The sequence below is a fragment of the Eleutherodactylus coqui genome, chromosome 6 (assembly GCF_035609145.1).
Source record: "Eleutherodactylus coqui strain aEleCoq1 chromosome 6, aEleCoq1.hap1, whole genome shotgun sequence".
Classification (NCBI taxonomy): domain Eukaryota; kingdom Metazoa; phylum Chordata; class Amphibia; order Anura; family Eleutherodactylidae; genus Eleutherodactylus; species Eleutherodactylus coqui.
Genome location: NC_089842.1, coordinates 234,206,751 through 234,227,996, shown reverse-complemented (window position 1 = coordinate 234,227,996; position 21,246 = coordinate 234,206,751). Strand labels below are relative to the sequence as shown.

At 48.3% G+C, this 21,246-nt stretch overlaps 1 protein-coding gene across 1 annotated transcript in view; it reads left to right on the top strand.

Moving 5' to 3' along the window:
• The window catches only part of IQGAP3 (IQ motif containing GTPase activating protein 3), a 44,734-nt gene that overhangs the window by 10,714 nt on the left and 12,774 nt on the right, over nucleotides 1-21,246 (top strand). Inside the window, exons 10-28 of the mRNA XM_066609114.1 lie at nucleotides 80-243; nucleotides 635-722; nucleotides 1,368-1,531; nucleotides 1,692-1,852; nucleotides 4,221-4,342; nucleotides 4,678-4,841; nucleotides 5,220-5,310; nucleotides 6,184-6,351; nucleotides 7,055-7,197; nucleotides 7,299-7,469; nucleotides 8,280-8,363; nucleotides 9,604-9,675; nucleotides 10,030-10,099; nucleotides 11,979-12,187; nucleotides 12,322-12,474; nucleotides 17,534-17,697; nucleotides 17,774-17,998; nucleotides 19,681-19,821; nucleotides 19,914-19,998. Coding sequence (XP_066465211.1) covers nucleotides 80-243; nucleotides 635-722; nucleotides 1,368-1,531; nucleotides 1,692-1,852; nucleotides 4,221-4,342; nucleotides 4,678-4,841; nucleotides 5,220-5,310; nucleotides 6,184-6,351; nucleotides 7,055-7,197; nucleotides 7,299-7,469; nucleotides 8,280-8,363; nucleotides 9,604-9,675; nucleotides 10,030-10,099; nucleotides 11,979-12,187; nucleotides 12,322-12,474; nucleotides 17,534-17,697; nucleotides 17,774-17,998; nucleotides 19,681-19,821; nucleotides 19,914-19,998 — 2,639 coding nt within the window. The remainder of the gene's footprint in view (nucleotides 1-79; nucleotides 244-634; nucleotides 723-1,367; nucleotides 1,532-1,691; nucleotides 1,853-4,220; nucleotides 4,343-4,677; nucleotides 4,842-5,219; nucleotides 5,311-6,183; nucleotides 6,352-7,054; nucleotides 7,198-7,298; nucleotides 7,470-8,279; nucleotides 8,364-9,603; nucleotides 9,676-10,029; nucleotides 10,100-11,978; nucleotides 12,188-12,321; nucleotides 12,475-17,533; nucleotides 17,698-17,773; nucleotides 17,999-19,680; nucleotides 19,822-19,913; nucleotides 19,999-21,246) is intronic.

Below are 21,246 nucleotides of genomic sequence, written 5' to 3'. Positions count from 1 at the left end.
GTAACCCCTCTGATATAACCCTGACCTCGTATGTATCTGACCGCCTGCGTCACACCAACCCTCCTCTGATCCTCCTCAGTACATGCAGCTTTGGAGTACGTGGATGAAGCACTGGAGAGGAAGGAAGTCAAGACCCTCTATGCCACGTTACAAGACTCTGCCCTCCTACTGCGGGGACTACAGAGGGAGAACGCTGACTGGTACCTGGAGCAACTTGCCAGTGACCGGGAGCAGAAAGCCCTGGTGAGTCCCGTTCTTCAACTTAACCCTTTCCAATCCAATTTGTATCCTGGTTTTCCTAGGGGGCTTACTCTTTTTCTGCCGTTATACAACAGCGCTATCTGCTGGCTAAAGCCAGTACTACATGAGGTGACACGTTGGATAGACTCAGACAGCAGAGAGGCTGGCAATATACAGTAAGAGAACCCCGACGGACGTCTTCCAACATCGGAGCTGTACAGCCTTAAATCATAATGTCTTCAGACAACAGACAGTGGATTGGAAAGGGTTAATACATAGGGGATTGATAAGTGGCGCTAAAACCTCTGATGCCGCTGATCGTTATCCTGGCTCATGTGGTCTCAGGAAGACCCCAAACCAGTACTATATACTGACGGCACACGTTGCTTTTCAGGAGCTGGGATACGAGGACTTGCTGGAAAAAGAGGAGCTACAAGCCGGAGTGGACGCAGCCAATCAATATGCTGCCAGCGAGCGTGCCAGTAAGTGTTGGGCCTTAACCATGTCAGGGCTGCTGAACGCGTATAGACATCCTGCGTTTCCGATATGCTTATGGAGTGGGCTTGGGAGCCGGGTTCGCTCCATACCGGGTGGCTATTGGCTGATTCTGCCAGTCACCCGCGAATGCCATGAGCAGAATTGGCTTTGATTACAGCAGGTAACTGTTTAGATGCTGCAGTCAGGGTAGGGACCCCTTCCCATGCAGCATCACATCTCCCACAGTGCTGATGGGGTAGCATGGCAGCCCAGAGCCTATCAGACCCTGCCAGACAATGGTCTGATTGGTTGAGGGTCCAACCATTGGGACTGCCACTAGGCACAATTGTTGGAGATAGCGGAGCGCTGTATTTGGCTCTTCTTCAACAGTCCCATAGAGATGAACAGGGAAACACATGGGCTTGGCCATCTCTAATCTTATGGGGGAGGACACAGGACTATAGTGATAAGAGACTTCTCCACTACCCTGTGGATAGAGGATCAGTTAATATGAAACAACCCGTTTTAAGGCTTATTTACATAAAAACGCTCCTTTTGCTGATCTCCTGTTGCTTTGGGTTTCGTTGCCCTCACTTTAGGGGTACTTTTGCCTCTGCCGGTTGAGCAATCTTGTTTCTTCCTCCTTTTAGTGGAGCAGGCCGTGTTCCGTATCAATAACACTATCCGGAACGGACAGGCCACACTGACCATGAAGGAGCTGGCCTGCCCTGACGCACAGCTGCCGGACGTCTACCCCTGTGCAGCAGATCTCTACCAGCAGGAACTCTCCGTTCTCCAGCGACAGAGTCCTCAGGTGGGTTTAGTTCCTCCAGTTCTTTATATCCAAGGTAGTCTCTTAACGATGTTGGCTTCTGGGTCAGCTCGGTGCTGACCAGTATGGCTGCTGCTTGGCTCTCTACTACAGGGCTACATGCTCAATGACTCCTGATTTGGATCTAACCCTTTTCTTCCAGGGCTCCCTGATGCAGGAGGAGCTATTTGTGGCTGTGGAGATGCTATCCGCTGTAGCTTTGGTTAATCAGGCTGTAGAGGCCGGAGATCTGAATGCTTTCTGGACCACCTTGGTGAGCCCCTCTCTAGGACTGTCTGATGTGGATGAGGAGAACATCCAGAGGTGAGGAGGGGCTCTGACATGGGCATCGCACTATGCATTCAGCGCCATCAAAAGTCATATCTTTAACCCCCCCTTACAATTTAGGATGAGCTCTGTTCATTCTTCAGAAATAGAACATTATGATTTTGGTTGGTCAATTCAAATAGCTGTAGCTGAAGTTCTATTGTAGCTACCGGCATGCTGATTCTTTGTTTTAACCCTTTGCAATCCCATTTTGGATTCAGGGTTTCCTAGGGGGCTTTCTCTTGCTGCCATTATACAATGGTGCCATCTGCTGGCTAGAGCCAGTACTGCGGTATGTGACATGCTGGAGAGGCCCCCGACAACAGAACATCCAGTAATCTACAGTAAGAATACCCTGCCGGACGTCTTCCGACATCGGAGCTGTACAGCCTTCAGTCAGAATGTCTTTAGACGTCAGACAGTGGATTGGAAAGAGTTAAACTAGAGTTCCAGCAGTTTGAAGTGGGGTCAGGAATTATTCTGCACCAATGAAAACTACAAGTTGTCCCACAAAAAAACGAACCATCATACATCACTGTCCACTGCAGGACACTAACGAAAAAAGTTATGGCCACTGGAAGACAAAGGGGAAATAATTTACTGCAGACTAAAGTTAGTTGTGACACTTGGGGCTTATTTACATGAGCGTATAGCGGGCAGTGTTTTTCACGGCCGGCCAATATACGCTTCCATCTGAGCAGTCCACCCCCCAACCCCCTCTTCCTCAGCGGCTCTCTGCCTCTCCTCCACTCTGGCTGTTTGCAATGGCAACAGCTTCTCCGCAGCGTTGGGACAAGCTTTTTGCATATCTCGTCCCATTTGCTGCTTTATCCCAGCGCAATTTCCGTGCAGAGTCCGCATGGAAACTCCACCCCGCGTGAACTCGGCCTAAGGGCTTATTTACACCAGCGTATATTGGATGGCGTTTTCCCGGCTGGCGGATATACGCTTCCATCTAAGCTCCGCTTCGTCCCGCCCACTCCCATTGCAAACAGCCGGATGGGGGGAGAGGGGCAGAGAGCCGGTGAGGGAGAGGGAAGGGGGTGAACTGCTCAGATGGAGGCGTATATCTGCCAGACGTGAAAACGCCGTCCGATATACGCTGGTGTAAATAAGCCCTCAAGCTGAGTTCACGTGGGGCGGACTTTCTGTGCGGCCTTTCTGCACGGAAATGGCGCTTGCAATTTTTATCCTGGGATAAAGCAGCAAAGTGGACGAGATTCGGAAAAAGCTCGTCCCAACGCTGCGGAGAAGCCGTGATAAAACTGACATGCTACGTGGAATTCAAAGCTGCGGCATGTCAATCATATTGCCATCTCCACTGCGACCTCTCTCCCCTCTGTGGGGAAAGACACCCAAAGTGGAATGCACGCGGCAAAGACGCAGCGAACGGTGCGAGTTTTGTAGCAGCATTTTTTTTTTTTTTCTTTTCAGAAATACTGCGAGATTTCTGTGCGGTCGCTCCGTGAGATTTCTGCGGGATCTACGCCCTGTGTGAATCCAGCTGAAGGGTTCCAAAATAAACCTAAGATGGAGTTCTGCACCAATTATTTTTACATGAGACATAAATTCAAAATCTACAGTAAAAACTGATGTTCTCTGGAGGGGTTTCCACTTTAACCCTTTCCAATCCACTGTCTGACGTCTAAAGACATTATGATTTAAGGCTGTACAGCTCCGATGTTGGAAGACGTCCGTCGGGGTTCTCTTACTGTATATTGCCAGCCTCTCTGATGTCGGAGCCTATCCAACGTGTCACCTCATGCAGTACTGGCTTTAGCCAGCAGATAGCGCCGTTGTATAACGGCAGAAAGAGTAAGCCCCCTAGGAAACCCAGGATACAAATTGGATTGAAAAGGGTTAATGTGACTGTTGGCTTCACATTTATTGTTCCAATGCTTCTAAAGTAATGCCTCATTTACACGGGATGAGTGTCCAGCAAAGGATGCCCCGACAGCACGTCCTAGGGATGCTCGCTCCTGTGCTGTTACACAGGAGCGAGTATCACTGGCATCGCTCAGAGCATGGCCAGCGTGGAGGCGGGGCAGTCGGGGAGCGCTCTCCTCCCACCTGTCTCCATTCGCTGTAAGCAAGTAGTCGCTCAGTCTCTGCATGCATTTACACGGGACGAATATTGCTCAAATTCCTGTAGGAGGGCAGGAGATTGACCAACTGAACAATAATGGCCCTTAACTCTTCAGTTTCAGTTTTGTAAAAACCTTACCGTTTTGTGTATACAGTAACTCTGCAGAACTATGCATCTCCATGGTAACTGACTACTTTATATCTAGGCTTCTTGCAAGGGGCTTCATCTTGATACATTGGAGCAATAAAACAACTTATTTTAACTTTTTTTTAATTTCAGGTACTTTGCCAAACTGCGTAAACGAAAGCGGCGCTCTCAGGGTGGGTGTGGCTTCCTTAGCTGGAATGATCTGCAGTTGTGCGTCAGTAACATTAACCACTCCACACAAGAAGAACATGACAGTAAGTGGAAGAGTTCCTGCATCCTAGCGGAGGTACCCCTCAGGCTGGGTGGGGGAATCCGCCATGAAATCCTTCTGCATGGATTCTGCCTGTAAAACCGAAAATCCATGGCTAGCGATTTCAGTGGGAGTGAAGCCAGCCCTGGCCCTTCCACTGATGTCCGCTATGACTACGCCAGCCCTGCTGCACTGACAGCGGACCGGGTGATCGGCTCAGCGCCTGGCATCCCGAGATGGAGAATAGGGCATCAATAGTTTTTGCATAGAAAACCCCTCTAATGGGGTCTGTCCGTCTTTTAAAATCTCATTAATATCATAATGTGACTGTTTCCCCAGAAATCCTGGCAGTCAGCCTCATTAATGAAGCGCTGGAGCAGAACGATCCCCAGAAAACCTTCACTGCCCTGCTGCTGCCAGCGGCTGCCCTCACCGATGTCACCCTCCCATTAGCCAATCTCTATCACCAGATCCTCACCAGTGACCTGCAGCACAAGAAGAAGGTGATGCCATGATCTTTACACCCTGCGTATAGATGTATACAGCACTGTATGGCTTCTCTGAGGCCCCCCCGCCCCCCATCTAGTAGCGGGTTGGACTCTTTTGGCCTCCATAACTGCAGCAATTCGTCGTGGTCTAGATCCCACTAGGTGATGACCGCTCAGATCAATGGATTTTATATATGTCCCATGATTCTATGCTTCGTTTTGGGGTCCGAGGTCTAATAAAGTGGCCATTCAGTGTAAATCCATAGGATGAAGCGCCTACTAGTGGTGGCTGTAGGCCACGTACATTAGATCTTCTCAAATACGTTCCTGATGTCTAGGATTGGTTTACAGGAGCTACTACTGTGTGAAGTAACTCTCCGCTTGTTGCCGCAGGCGGCCCGGGATGACTCCGCAGCGCTCTGGCTGGAGGAGATACAGGAAGGAGTGTCTCGGGCAAACCAGGAAAATGCGAGAGCGCAGAAAAGTGAGTAATTAAAGGGATAAGTCACGACTCCATTCCTGCTTCTACAGGGGGCATGGATATATCCTGAAGTGGGGTGAAGGAACCCTTCCATAAAATTCCTGAAGATGGGTCATCGATCGTTTAGTACCAGCATACCCCCTCAAAGAAGCATCTTGTGTAATTCTGTGTTGGCCTTGAGGTGTTTGGAGTTTAATCCTATAAGCCAAGCTTATGGGCTGAAAGTAGGTGACCCACTGCGGCTCGGTGCGTAACGAAAAGGTCCGCCCACTGAAAAACTAGAATAGACCTGCTATTTGACAGCAGAGCTCAATGCATTGAGGGGCAGCTTTCGGGACTGACACCAGTGTGGGGGTTGCCCTTTTCAGGGCGGTTACTCCGCTTGCTCATCTAGATATTCTAGTTTTGGACATTGCAGAGTGCAGTTAGGTGTTTGTTTAGTTATGTTTTTTTTTTCATGTAATTCGAACCCAGAGTGGTGGTGTTCAGAAATACACTTCGAATGAGACTATGAAAATCACTTGGTCCTTAAGGAACAAAATGGGCAGGTCACTAAGGGGTTAAAAGGTCTGACACTAAGTTGTATGATTGCCACTTTCCAATAGGTGGCACTAGAGAGGCACTTTTCCATCTTCCCATTTGCATAAATATCCCAAAGGAGCATGACCTTATAAGTCGGCCCACTAACACAGATGTATGGTGGGTGCGCATTATGCATGTAATATGAGGGAGAGCACCTAGACGGTGAGTGGGGAGACTCAAATGGCCGATTGCATGTAATATGGATTGCACAATCCCCGTCACAACATGTTGATTATCCACTCGCACTTAATCATAATTGTGGATTTTCTCGTATTCCTCCCCTCTGCCTCTCAGTGGCGCTGGGCATAGCGGCCATCAACCAAGCCATAAAAGAAGGGAAGCCATCCCAGACCCTGCGGGTACTGCAGAACCCAGATGCCTTGCTGTGCGGCGTGGTGTCGGACTGCGCCAACGGATATCAATCTGAACTCGGCAAAATGATGAACGCAAAACGGAAACCAGGTAAGACAAGCCGTACTCCCAGGGCTCATTCACACAGGCGGATTAAGTGTCGGTCCATGAAGATGCTGCGTATTTCACGGACCAAAACTCTGCGTATTTAGCGTTTCTTGTAGTGCCTTGTTGGGTTTTTGTGCGCAAGTAAGCAGTGAATACATGCAAAAGAAAAACCTGCAAAACGGGCGCAATGACTTCATGTGCAAATATACAGGGACTATGCATCCATCATGTATTTACGCCGCCCCATTGACTTCAATGGATAATTTGCGGATGCTACACGCAGAGAAGAAATCACAGCATGCTCCACTTAACTGTGGATTCTGCACGGATGGCCTCAATAGAAGTCAATGTGTCCGTAGTGCCTCCGTGAATACAATCAGGGAGATAGGGAAAAGGCTGGGAGGGGGTGATGCAGATTTTATTTTTTCCCGCGCAGATGATCCGCACTGAAAAAAAAATTCAATCCGTGATCGCCGGCAAGCATTTAAAAATCATTTCCACACTGGCACGCAGGTCTTCCGCTGCGGGAATCCGCACGTTCCGTGGACATGAGGCCTAAGTGAATGACTAAACCTGTAGCTTCCAGGGTGACATTACTGCAAAGCATCATGGTCCAGAATCTTAGGACTTGTCTTGTATTCCTTGTTAGAGATGTATGAACATTTTCTGAACTCTGCTGCCCTCTTGTGTCTGTGATTGCTAACAGGTAGTGCTACCAATTATTGGGTAAGGCACAGGATAAAGGAAAGAGGTGACTATTTCTTCCACCTGCGCTCATTCGAGGGGGTGTGGGAACAACCGGCGGGCTTCAGTCCGAGCACCACACACCTGTCCCGGGAGGAGATGCAGGTAAGGGAGAAGGTTCTTAGCAAAAATGCCCAGCGGTCCCCCCAAGTAATGGCGGGGAGATGATTTGCCCCTAATAATGGATGCATTGTCTGTTTTTATAGTCCGCTATTAACAAAGTGACCAGCGGCTTCAGGCGGGAGAAGCAGTGGGAGGCCAGCGAGGACCTGCTGGTGAGGCTGCAGGCTCGGATGAGGGGCTACCTGCTCCGCAAGCACCTCTCCCAGAGGAGGCATCTCCTGCACAAGCTAGTGCCCGCCGTCACAGTCATCCAGGTAGAGACGGGCATCTCCTTATGTCCTAGCATGTTGGGTCTATTAACTTCTATTAACCCCTTAATGACGCCCCCCCCTTCTTGTTTTCTTTATTATCACTTGTGATTTTTTTTTAATTTTATTTATTTTTTCTTGAAATGGGGGGAGAAAAAAGACCCCAAAGTCTTATTTATCATCGACGTCGCTGTCTAAGGGCTTCTTTTTGGTGGGATAAGTTGTTTTTTTTTTTTTGTTTGTTTTTTTTAACGGAACTTTTTAAGGTACCATATAATGTACTGGGGAAAAAAAACGTTCAAAAATTTTTAAGTGGGGTAAAATGGGCAAAAAAACTTAATTCTGCCATCTTGGGGGGAGGGGGGGGGTGTCTTGTTTTCATGGCGTACATATTTTACAGCAAAAATGATATAACTTTATTCATGTGGGGGGGCTCTTCAGGACCCCCCAAACAACGATCATGTCATTTTTAGATGCCGCTGTCAGAATTGACAGTGGCATTTAAGGGGTTAACAGTTGCGATCAGTGTGAGTGCTGCTCACGGCTGTTGAGGGCAGGTGTCTGCTGTCAAAGGCAGCTGGCACCCGCCTGGTTTGGAGTGGCATCGGTACTCAATGCCATTTTATATATAGCGTACACACCCAGGATGTAAATGTACGTTCTGGGGTGTGAAGGGGTTAAACTAGGCAGGGGGAGAAGTCGGCCCCTTCCTCCCTCACCGATATCTCCTTATTAGGCCGTAGCTTTAACATTGTTGTTCTTTTTTTATATACAGTAGTTCACCCTTTACTATACAATGACTTGATGTGTTGACAGGCGCACTGGCGAGGGTACCGGCAGCGACGAGCCTACATACAGAGGCTGACATACTTGTACAGGAATGTGGATGCAGTCGTTAAGGTAATACTTGTGTCCCGTGTAACAGAATGTCACCACTTACCGTACGGAGGTCACCCATATATATCATTCATTGCCTTTATTTCTATAAAACTGTTAGGGAAGTATCGGTCAACAAGCTTGCTGACTGTTTCCAGTAACAGCCAGCAGAATAGTGAGTGCAGCTCTGGAGTATAATACAGGATGTAACTCAGCATCAGTACAGGATAAGTAATGTATGTACACAGTGACTCCACCAGCAGAATAGTGAGTGCAGCTCTGGAGTATTATACAGGATGTAACTCAGCATCAGTACAGGATAAGTAATGTATGTACACAGTGACTCCACCAACAGAATAGTGAGTGCAGCTCTGGAGTATAATACAGGATGTAACTCAGGATCAGTGCAGGATAAGTAATGTATGTACACAGTGACTCCCCCAGCAGAATAGTGAGTGCAGCTCTAGAGTATAATGCAGGATGTAACTCAGGAGCAGTACAGGATAAGTAATGTATGTACACAGTGACTCCACCAGCAGAATAGTGAGTGCAGCTCTGGGGTATAATACAGGATGTAACTCAGGAGCAGTACAGGATAAGTAATGTATGTACACAGTGACTCCACCAGCAGAATAGTGAGTGCAGCTCTGGGGTATAATACAGGATGTAACTCAGGAGCAGTACAGGATAAGTAATGTATGTACACAGTGACTCCACCAGCAGAATAGTGAGTGCAGCTCTGGAGTATAATACAGCATGTAACTCAGGATCAGTAATGTATGTACACAGTGACTCCACCAGCAGAATAGTGAGTGCAGCTCTGGAGTATAATACAGGATGTAACTCAGCATCAGTACAGGATAAGTAATGTAAGTACACAGTGACTCCACCAGCAGAATAGTGAGTGCAGCTCTGGGGTATAATATAGGATGTAACTCCGGATCAGTACAGGATAAGTAATGTATGTAGACAGTGACTGCACCAGCAGAATAGTGAGTGCAGCTCTGGGGTATAATACAGGATGTAACTCGGGATCAGTACAGGATAAGTAATGTATGTACACAGTGACTCCACCAGCAGAATAGTGAGTGCAGCTCTGGAGTATAATACAGGCTGTAACTCGAGGTCTGCACCCGTTAACCCCTTGTATGGTTCAGAATTGGCCTGGTTGTTTTTTTTTTTAATTTATTTTTTTTTATTTTATTTTATTTTTTTTACCCAGTTTCAACGTAAGTAAATATCTTTACCGCTTCTCTTTGATCAGATCCAGTCACTTGTAAGGATGTGGCTCGCCCGCAAGAAATATCGAGAGAGGCTTACATATTTCCGAAGGAACGTACGTATTACTCTTTGACTGCAACGTAGATGTTTATCACCGGATTGGTTTATTCCATAGACACGAGACTGGTGGGGAAGTGGGCAATCACAGCGACGCCCACAGTGTAGAAAATGTGGGCACAGAGCCCTCTGTTCCCCGCAGGAAGTGGCACAGAGGTAGCGCTGTCAGATCTACACTAATCACTTATGGCAGCACCATATAATTATAGCGGGGATCCCTCTGTAACAAAGAAGTAAAGTTTGCTATCAAGTTAGTAGCGGTGGCCGGATGGCTGGTGGTGACCTATAAGGTCATCCGCTGGGACCTGGGACTGTTTCTAGCTCGGTCTCATTACATCTATCCTATTTGCAGATTGCCAGTGTTATAAAGATCCAGGCTTTCTTCCGAGCCAGCAAGGCCAGAGGCGATTACAGGATGCTAGGTAAGGAAGCTTAATCATCTCGGCTTCATTAAAGATGTCGATGACATATCGCTATAATATGCCATCGATGCCTGGTCAGCAGGAGTCTGACCCCCAGCGGTCCCTAGACTTGGTGGCAGTGATGCCAGGGAAGTGTTATGATGTAGGCTGCTTATCTTCCACTTGCATCAGGCTTGCTGTACACCTAGCCCTGGGGTCTTTTCTAGGTCCCCAGGGTGGGCTTGTGGTCTTAAAGGGGTTGTCCCGCGCCGAAACGGGTTTTTTTTTTTTTTTTAAACCCCCCCCCCCCCCCCCCCCCCGTTCGGCGCGAGACAACCCCGATGCAGGGGTTAAAAAAACCACCCGCACAGCGCTCACCTGAATCCCGGCGGTCCGGCGTCTTCATACTCACCTGCTGAAGATGGCCGCCGGGATCCTCTGTCTTCATGGACCGCAGGGCTTCTGTGCGGTCCATTGCCGATTCCAGCCTCCTGATTGGCTGGAATCGGCACGTGACGGGGCGGAGCTACACGGAGCTACACGGAGCCCCATAGAGAAGAGGAGAAGACCCGGACTGCGCAAGCACGGCTAATTTGGCCATCGGAGGGCGAAAATTAGTCGGCACCATGGAGACGAGGACGCCAGCAACGGAGCAGGTAAGTATAAAACTTTTTATAACTTCTGTATGGCTCATAATTAATGCACAATGTACATTACAAAGTGCATTATTATGGCCATACAGAAGTGTATAGACCCACTTGCTGCCTCGGGACAACCCCTTTAATACAATTCTGGCATAAACTATCATATACTGCAATACTGATGTAAATTTGGAGTATTGCAGTATATGGTGCAAGTGATCAAAAGATCATGAGTTCAAGTCCCCTATGGAAGCTAAAAAATAATTACTATTGTGAAAGTAAAGGAGAATCAGTTAGAGCGGCTTTCGTTCTGGAAGACCGGCTATCTTGTTACGGAATGACCACCCTGCAATACTGCACTTCGAATTACAGCCGCTGCAGGGGAAATGCTCAGGTGGCTGCAGCTTTCTCCGACAAAATTGGTTGTTTGCCCGGGCACCCCATTCAGAGAGGGGCTGTGCACATTTAAAGCATACCGGAGTTTTCAACAAGTTTTCTTAAATTCCCCCAGGTTCTCCTTACTCTCCCTTGTTGCTGTTTGCACCCTGTTTAATGTCTGTAAGTTGTGAATTTCAGGTGGTCTTTCCCATTGTTCTGTTTGCCATCCACCTTTAGGGGGCATGCCTAGCATTCTGCCAGTTGTTTATGTCCTGATTCTCTTGCCCTGATTTTCCATGCTGCATTGCACTCTCTTGCCCAATCAGCAGGGGGCAGTATCTGAATACCCACCCCTATGCTTTCCCAGGATGATCAAACCATTTGGCTACAATATACCTAAATGCATGTAAACTCACTGTAGTGTGTGAAAGGTGTAAACACACCCAGATGCTGTAACAGCAGATACTGTGGAATTCCTTACCGCAGTGTTTGCAGATCTGTCAGTCTGCAGCCTATGAGTGCACGAAAGGCCTTCGTGAAGATGGCTCCTCCCCCTGTTACTACAGAAGCTCAATGCTTAAGGACAGAGAGTGGGCACAGAGAAGCTTGGAGACCCCCTAGTGGCAGCCACTTCAGATATGATTTACAGGGGTAAAGCAACAAAATGTTTAATGCAAGTATATTATAAATGATCAGACTAACACAAGGTGGTAGAGGAGCAGAAGTTGTCTGAAAAGTTAATGTCTCTTTAATACTTAAGGTCCCTTATTTGCCACTTTAAAGGGGTGGGGGGGATATGACCTAATGGTGGTCAACAAAGTACTAAACTTGGAGGGTTTGGAGTCACCCTGTAAGGCTAATTCTGCTGTTCCTTGTTGCAGTTCACGCCAAAAACCCCCCTCTGACAACTCTGCGGAAGTTTGCCCACCTGCTGGAGCAGAGCGAGCGGGACTTTTGGGAAGAGCGGGAGGTGATGAAGCTGCGAGAGGAGGTGGTGAAGAAAATCCGATCTAATCAGCGACTGGAGAACGACCTCAACATGATGGATATCAAGATCGGCCTGCTGGTGAAGAATAGGATCACCCTGCAGGTACACAACGTCCTTGTCGGGCTTCAACGGGGCTCTAGAAATGCCATCTAGGTCACCCACAGTAATACCCGGTCAGCCCTTACATACAGACCCCCTCCAGCACTGACCTGTCGTCTCTGTAATCTGCTGTGCAGGAGGTTGTGTTTCACTGTAAGAAGCTCACCAAGAAGAACAAGGAGCAGCTGTCGGACCTGATGGCCATTGATAAGCAGAATGGGTTAAAGTCTCTGAGCAAGGAGAAGCGGCAAAAGCTTGAGGCCTATCAGCACCTCTTCTACCTGCTACAGGTAAGGCCCCAGGCCCCTCATGATGACCTCCTTATTCAAAAAAAATGTAAAAATTTACCCCCCAATTTTTTTTTTTTTTAAATTAACCCCTTCCAATCCGCTGTCTGATGTCTAAAGACATTCTCATTGAAGGCTGTACGGCTGCTATGTCGAAAGACGTCCAGCAGGGTATTCTTACTGTATGTTACTGGCCGCTCTGTTGTCAGGGGCCTCTCGAGCATGTCCCATACCGCAGTACTGGCTCTAGTCAGCAGGTGGCGCCATTGTATAACGGCAGAAAGAGAGAACCCCCTAGGAAATCCAAAATTGGATTTGACTCCTAATATGTTTACCAAAGTGGTGGTAATAAAACTACACCTCACCCAGCAAAAAATGAACCCTCACACAACGGGATCGATTAAAAAGCGATGTGTCTTAGGGTATGGCGGCAGAAAGCAATTTTTGTTGAGAAAATTTAGTTTTTACTTTAAAAAAAAATCCTTAAACTGTATAAATTTTCGTTTCCCTCTAATCTCACTGACCCGTAAAACAAGGTTCAGTTTTACTGTACTGTGATCGCTCTAAAAACTAAATCCAACTCTCCCCCCAAATAATGAAGCCCTCATACAGCTATGTCAATGGAAAAACTAAAAAGTGATGGCGCTTGGGAGGCGGGAACAAGAAAACGCAAATAAGAGAAATCGCTGGATCTTAAGTGGTTAAAGGAAAATTATCCTGCTGATCGGTGGAGGTCCAAGACCACTGGGACCCCCGCATATCGCTGAGTAACTGGCAAAGTGAATGGAGCAGCACCGCACCGTCTACCGTGTTTCCCCGAAAATAAGACCGTGTCTTATATTAATTTTTGTTCAAAAAGGTTTAACTTTTTTACATGTATAGCTGCCTGGACACTATTTAAATTGACTTTTTTAAAGTAACTGTTAGCAGGGCTTAATTTTGGAGTAGGGCTTATATTTCAAGCATCCCCAAAAAGCCTGAAAAATCATTTTGCATCCTCAAAATTTCTGGAAAATCACGCTATGTCTTATTTTCAGGGTATGTCTTATTTTGAGGGAAACGGGGTAGTTCTGTGAGGACGCCCGACATTGCAGAGGGCCTGAACCCGCTGCTCCATGTGAAGTAAGTGGAGTGGTGGCTGAGCACACATTCTGCTGCTCCATCATTCATTTTGCCAGTATTTTGGGGAACATGAGACGCTCGTTCTGATGATCGGTGGGGGTCTCGGCACTTGAAACCCCACTAATCAGCTACTTATCCACAGGATAACTTAACCCCTTAGTGACGGCCAATATGCCTTTTTACTGACCTCACTAATGGGTTTAAACATGCACGTACATCTTTTTAAGGCAGTGGCATAACTAATGGCAGCCGGGCTCCTGTTTTAACTGCCAGGAGCAGAGAAACCTCAGATCCTGGCAGTTTAACCCCTTATATGCAACACTTGAGCAGATGACAGAGGGAGGGGGCACTCATTGGCACCCTATGGTCCGATTCTAAAATACCAGTGGGTTCTCATTGCAGCCGGCCCCCTGACAAAGGCCTCCATGTAACGTGGCTTATTAGACCCTGCCTCTTGCAGAACCTAATAGGCAGCTGTCATAGGCTTAGTAGAATGTACTGCATAAGTAATGCAGTGTACTATTGTAGCAATGGAACCATTGCATGTTCAGATCCCCTTCAGTGACTAAATAATGATGTGAGGAAATAAAAAATTTTAATTAAAATAAAATAAATAAAGTGCATTTATCCCCACAAAAAGAAACGTTTTAATTGGATCTAATGCCAAAGAAAACAAAAAAACCGAAACCCGTAATGGGTATTACCGCATTCGTAACAGCAAATATGAAAATATTTTTTTCTTGCTCTTGGCATCAGAGGACACAGCAAAGACCGTGGGATATAGCTACGCCACTAGGAGGCGACACTAAGCAAAAAAAGTTTTAGCTCCTCCCACTGGTTATATTTCCTCCTGCTGACACCAGGCTAATCAGTTTTTAGCTTGGTGTTTGGCGCCAGGCTGGATGAGCTCATCTGGGAAGCTACAGGAGGAAAGGGTTCTCATCTACCGCAGAGTCGCTCCAAGCAACAGATGGCCCCACAGTGTAGGCGTTTTTGTTCCTTTCGCTGTGTGAGCCCTTGCAGGTCGGAGGGCAGAAAGGCCCATGAGAAGCAGGAGCAAAAGAATGGACCGTCGTTGAAGTCAAGGCCATCCTGGCAGTCAGGGCGTCAGTCCGCTAAGACCCCCAGGACCGAGTCCCCTGCATGAGGGGCAGCCCCCACCCGTCTTGGACAGGGTGGGGGGGATGGCTTTCCCAGTTCAGCGTAGTCCGGCTGGCGGTTTCCTTTAGGCTGTCCATTACCTGTGTAGCCAGGGCACCCGCCCCCGACAGATCGGACAGGTCAGTGTGCTCCCTCGATCAGAAGATAGACGTTGCACCGAGGACACAGCGCTCCCTCGGCGGGCGTAGAAGGTGGAGTTCATTGATCTGCTGGCAGACGCTCCCTGGCACCTTCCTCTGCGAGAGGATCTCCCTCTAGGACCCCTCTACTGCCAGAGTTCGTCCACGCTACCTTTAATGGCAAGGCGGTTGAAGCCGTGGTTTTAAAGGCATGAGGTTTTGCAGACCCGGTCATCCAAACGATGATTAAGGCTAGCCAACCGTCCTCGTCGAGGGTGTATCATCGTGTTTGGAGAGAGTTCGCCCTTTGGTGCAAGAAGAGGGGGTTCCACCCTATGTGTTTTTCTTTGGCCCACCTCCTGTCCTTCCTCCAGGATGGACTGAACATGGGGCTCAGCCTTAGTTCCCTCAAGGGACAGATTTCAGCCTTGCGTGTCCTTTTTCAACACCTTCGGCATCCAGGTCGGCTGTGCGCACCTTCCTGCAGGGAGTCGCTCACACCGCTCCCCCGTTTCGCTCCCCGGTGCCACCTTGGAATTTGAATCTGGTCTTGGACGCCCTACAGGTTAATCGGTTTGAACCGTTAGCAGAAGCACCATGGTGGTTATTATCCTGGAAGGTAGCCTTCCTAGTGGCGGTTACATCCCTCTGAAGAATCTCTGAGATCGCGGCACTGTCGGCGAAGCTGCCCTTCACGGTGTTCCACCAGGATAAGGTTGTATTGCGTCCGGTTCCTTCTTTCTTCCCCAAGGTGGTGTCTGCTTTCCATACCAATGAGGACTATGTGCTGCCATTGTTTTGTCCGGCGGCAGTCCACCCAAGGGGACGGGCTCTTCATATTTTAGACCTATTGCGAGCTCTGAAGATCTATTTGGAACAGACTTCATCATTTCGACACTCTGATGCTTTATTCGTGATACCGGAAGATCCAAGACGTGGCCTCCAAGGTTACCATCTCGCGCTGGATCCGCTCGGCGGTGGTTGAGGCCCGCCGGGCTACGGGTAAGACACCGCTGTTTCGGGTGACAGCACACTCTGCTAGGGCAGTGGGGGCCTCAGGGGCGGTCTGCTATGGTGCCTCCGAAGTGTGTAGGGCGGCTACCTGGTCGTCCTTGCACACTTTCTCTAAGTTCTACCAAATTCACATTTTTGAGTCAGCCGACGCTTGTTAGTTCGGAAAGTTTTACAGACTGCTGTAAACTGGCCGCATGCCTTTATGAGTTTCTTTTCCCTCCCTCGGGGACTGCTTTTGAACCTCCCACGGTCTTTGCTGTGTCCTCCAATGACACGAGCGAGAAAAGAGGATTTTTTTTTTTTTATTTCCCCCCCCCCCTCACCGTAAAATCTGTCTCCTCATTTGGGGACACAGCACCCACCCTTTCATCCTTTCTATATGACACCGTGTTTTGTCCTGGCCAGGACCCTGGTTCTGTAAGCTGCCATAAACCTTGTGTCATATTGCTAACTATTGTCTTTCCGTTCCCACATGGCTCCTCCAACTGCTGGCACACAAACTGATTAGCCGGGTGTCGGCAGGGAGGGATATAGCCAGCGGGCGGAGCTAACACTTTTGTACTTAGTGTCGCCTCCTAGTGGCAGTAGCAAGGTGAACATTGCAAAAATTGTTTAAAAAGACAATTCCGGAATTCTTGCTTTTTCTTTTGGATTTGGTTCTTCTTTGAGAAGCAAAGCAAAATCACAAGTACCTCAGACTGGTACAAATAAGACTACAACCCTTCCTGCAAGATACAAGCTCCCACGGAGGTCCGCTGCCAGAAAAATAAAAATGTTCTGCCTCTTAGGATGCGGTGATGCAGAGTCAATTGTTTTCTTTAAAAACTTTGTTTTAAATTTTTTTTACTACTTTTCCACAATAAAAACCCCCCTATAAACTCTATCGCAGTAATCGTGCTTATAGGATAAGAAAAGCAAAACCCAGAAACAATGGCGGAATTTCTGGATGTTTTTTCCCCATTTCCCTCCCAAAAAAGTTTTACAACACATTATATGTACCCCGCGGCCATTAAATGTACAACTTGTCCAAAAAAACCACGCATATGGTTATGTCAATGACTTGCGGTTCCTGCAATGTGGTGGTGAAATTAATCTGGTTCTTAATCCGGCTTCACACGGCCGAAATTGCGCAAGATTTGTGCATTGCAAGACGCACAAATATGTACCCCATCTATTTGAATGGGTCATACACATGAGCGATGTTTTCCAGCATGGCACCGCGTTGCAAGAAAAAAAGTAGCTGCAAGTTCTATCTGGCTCCGTGATCTCTCATCGCAGCCCTATTGCTTTCAATGGGGCCGGCGGCAGTAGCACCAACCCCATTGAAAGCAATGGGAGAACTCTGATACTCTGTAGCTGTGAAAACGGCATTGGAGGATCCCTGCATCCCCGAAGTGTTGGAGGCCGATTCACGTGAAAACTCCTTACATCCAAGGGGGTATCACATGGTGGGGAGCGCGATATGGAGGCGGGATTCACGGCCCCATAGCACACTCGCCTCTAAAGTTGGCTTAAGGCACACACAGACAGCTGTAAGAGGTTAATATTCCTGGAATACCCCTTTTAATTAGAATGTTTCCATTCACTGACAACAATCAAAGTTCTTTGTAAATACATCTATTTCTCACATGCTGTCTTGTTCTCAGACAAACCCCGAGTACATGGCCAAGCTGATCTTCCAGATGCCTCAGAACAGATCCACCAATTTCATGGAGTCGGTAACCTTTACCCTCTACAACTACGCTTCTAACCGCCGCGAGGCCTACCTGCTCCTCAGGCTCTTCCGTACGGCCCTGCAGGAGGAGATAACGTGAGTTCTCCTTCGTCGCACTCAAGCTTGTCATCAGTGTTAATCCGTGTCATTTATTTACCCCCTTCCCTTGCAGCTCCAAAGTGGACCGGATACAAGACATCATCACGGGTAACCCGACAGTCATCCGCTTGCTGGTCAGCTTTTACCGCAGCGCCCGTGGCCAGAACGCCTTGCGCCAGATCCTGGGGAACGTCGTCAAGGAGGTTTTGCAGGACAAAACCATAAATATTCGCATCAACCCTGTAGAAATCTATAAGAGCTGGGTGAATCAAGTGGAGTCTCAGACAGGGAAGAAGAGGTACAATGCGGACTACTGTTCATTTCTTAAAGGGAACCCATCACCAGGTTCATGCTACCCATAATTGTGGGCAGCACGAACCCGGGACTGGTATGTACGGTGCGTCGGTGTATGTTTTATTCTGAAACATTGTGACATTTCAGAATTAACATACTTTTGGAGTTTGACTTGAAAGGGCGTTCCGAGTCACAGGGGTGAGCCATGCCGGCCTTGCCCCACCCCACCCGCAGTACCTAGAGTGGTGGCTCTCTCTAAATGTACAAACTGGGAGAGCTGTCACTAAGTGATCCAGGCGGGGGAGAGGCTGTCGTGGCCCGCCCCTGTGACTCAGAGTGCCCCTCTGAGTCAAACTCCAAAAGTATGTATGTTTTTTGAAATGTTGCAACGTTTCAGACTAAAATGTACGCGGACACAATATGATCCGGGCTCATGCTGTTCATATGCCCTTTTAATTGCATTATATAGCAAAGACACTGTCTTATATAAGTTTTGCCCCAAAAGAGGCAGTGTCTTATTTTCAGGGGATGGAGGGGGGCGCATACTTAACTTGCAGTTGGCTTCTGTGTCTCCCGCAATTATCTCCCTGGCGGTGCGGCAGGCTGCTCTGTAATCGTCCCCGCTGTCATCTCTCTCTGGTAAGCGGGGCTTTGAATTCCCCCATTTCCAGCAAGTAAGCGCTGTGATTGGATCGAGCGCCAGCCAATCACAGCTGGCATTCAATGAGCCAATTACAGCCATTCGGTCATGTCATTCACTGGCTGTGAATGAGCGAGCGTCTGCTGTGATTGGCTGGCGCTTGATCCAATCGCAGCACTTACTTGCTGGAAGCGGGGAAATTCAAAGCCCCGTTTACCAGAGAGAGATGACAGTGGTGACTATTACAGAGTAGCCTGCCACACCACCAGGGAGACCATAGCGGGGGACATAGATGTCGGCCGCGAGGTGAGTATTGCGTTTTTTTTTTACCTAGTGTAGCTAGGCCTTATTTTCAGGGGAGAGCTTATATTTCAAGCCCCCCTGAAAATCAGGGTAGGGCATATTATCAGGATAGGTCTTATTTTGGGGGAGAAACACCAGTTCCCATTCTGGCAAGACTTTTCCCACCCTAAAATTACATTGCACTTGCAAGTCCATGAAAGTTTTTTTTTTTTATTTTATTTTTTTATGTAGATTTTTTTTCTATTGAAACAATATGATTTTTATTAATGTGAAAAACGTTCATGACACTCATGTACCACGTTGTGATTTTTCTTACAAAACGCATTTACACTCGCAATGAAAATCGTGGTTTTAAGAGTGTGATATCTATCAGGGGTTCTCGGACTGATATCTCGCTCGCCGATGTACATGTGGTCTTGATGTGAATGGCCATCCTGCACTGGAGCTTCAGCGGCCACCACAGGCTAAACGCTTGGTGGGCTGTGGCTTACCCTGACATAATCCGCTGATTGCTCGGGATGCAGAAACTGCAGGACTCGGGGCAATCAGATGTTTACCCCAGGCCTCGCTTCATGGAATGGGTTGTGTATGTTGGCACAAGCCCTTTCTAAAGGCGCTGCACATAATTTTGTGACTTTGATGAATTGGGTAGTGTGTTGTTTTTTTTTTTTGTTTTTTTTAAATCTCTTTTGAAAGGTGCTTTTTGTCTTGTCTTAAGGGTGATGCATCATTCTGTCTTGCAGCGTGCTCCCATACGATGTCACTCCAGAGCAGGCGCTCACCCACTCAGAAGTTCAAAGGCGGCTTGATATTTCCATCCGGAACCTCATTGCTGTGACTGACAGGTTTTTCTCCACCATCTTTGCCAATGTTGACCAGATACCGTAAGTATCAAGCTGGCAGAGTCCAAAGAGTTTTGTTGTACATCCTTACTAAAAAAAAGTTTTTGTTTTTGTTTTTTGTTTTCCTTCCTAAGTTACGGCATGCGTTATGTCAGTAAAGTGCTGAAAGATTCCTTAAGTGAAAAATTCCCGAGGGCCAGAGAAGGGGACATCTATAAGGTGAGGCTTAAAGGTTTTCTGGTACTAAGATAGGACCCTAGAATAGTTCATCAATATAAGATGATTGGGTCCAATGCTTGGAACCCCTGCTGATCAGCTCTCTGAAGTGGCTGTGGTACTTGAGCCAGAGGTACAGCCGCTTGCTGCATACCGGCCATTTATAGTGGATGCACCTAGTGGAGCAGCTTAATTCCATTCACTTCACTGAGCTGCTCTTTGGGCTATATGACCCATGAACCTGATGTCACAGACCTGAGAAAAGGCCGCATAGCTTAAAGGGGTTGTCCCGCAACAGCAAGTGGGGTTATACACTTCTGTATGGCCATATTAATGCACTTTGTAATGTACATCGTGCATTAAATATGAGCCATACAGAAGTTATTCACTTACCTGCTCCGTTGCTAGCGTCCTCGTCTCCATGGTTCCGTCTAAATTCGCTGGTAGCTTTCTTTTTTAGACGCGCTTGCGCAGTCCGGTCTTCTCCATTCAGCACGAGCCGCTTCAGTGTGCTCCCCACTACAGCTCTTCTGCGCATGCGCAGACGAGCTGTCACTGCTCGGGAGCGCGCTGGAGCGGCCATTCTGTACCATCCTCTGTTAGAGGAAGGTGCAGAAACTGGAGCCGCCCAGCTGTCCCGAGAAGCCGCCCAGCCGTCCCGCCGTCCAGGTAAGTGATGGGTCGGGGGTGATGTGTCACTAACAGGCGTGGGCCCCTCCGGGTGTCCTAGCGCTGGGCTCCGGAGCCTAGCGCTGTGGCCCGGGACCTTCACCTGTCTTGAGGGGACTGCCGCTGGGCCGAGGGGCCTTCGTCTGTTGTCGGGGTCTAGCGCGGGGGGGGGGGCGCGGGGTCTAGCGGGGGGGGGGGGGCGAGGCCTAGCGCCAGTTACCTGCTGCCTGGCGGTGGGTGACTGTGTGCCGTGGTCGGCCGCGTTCAATCCCGGGGTCCGGTCGGCGGCTGCGGGGCGTCTGGTTGTCGGGAGCGCGCACGTCGGGCTACAGCAAGCGACGGGAAAAGAGCTGGCGGCCATCTTGGGAAAATTTTTATAAGTTGCTGAAACGCTGGAACTGGAAGTACAAACCAGCTAGAAAAGTCATTTACAGGGGGGCTTAGTAATGTATGCTTAATTAGGGGGACTGGGCAAAAAAAAAAAATTCACTGCTTCCTCGAGACAACCCCTTTACCCAAGAGCCACAGCCTCTTGAGTCATCTGATCGTGGGGGTCCCAAGCGACAGACCCTTACATATCTG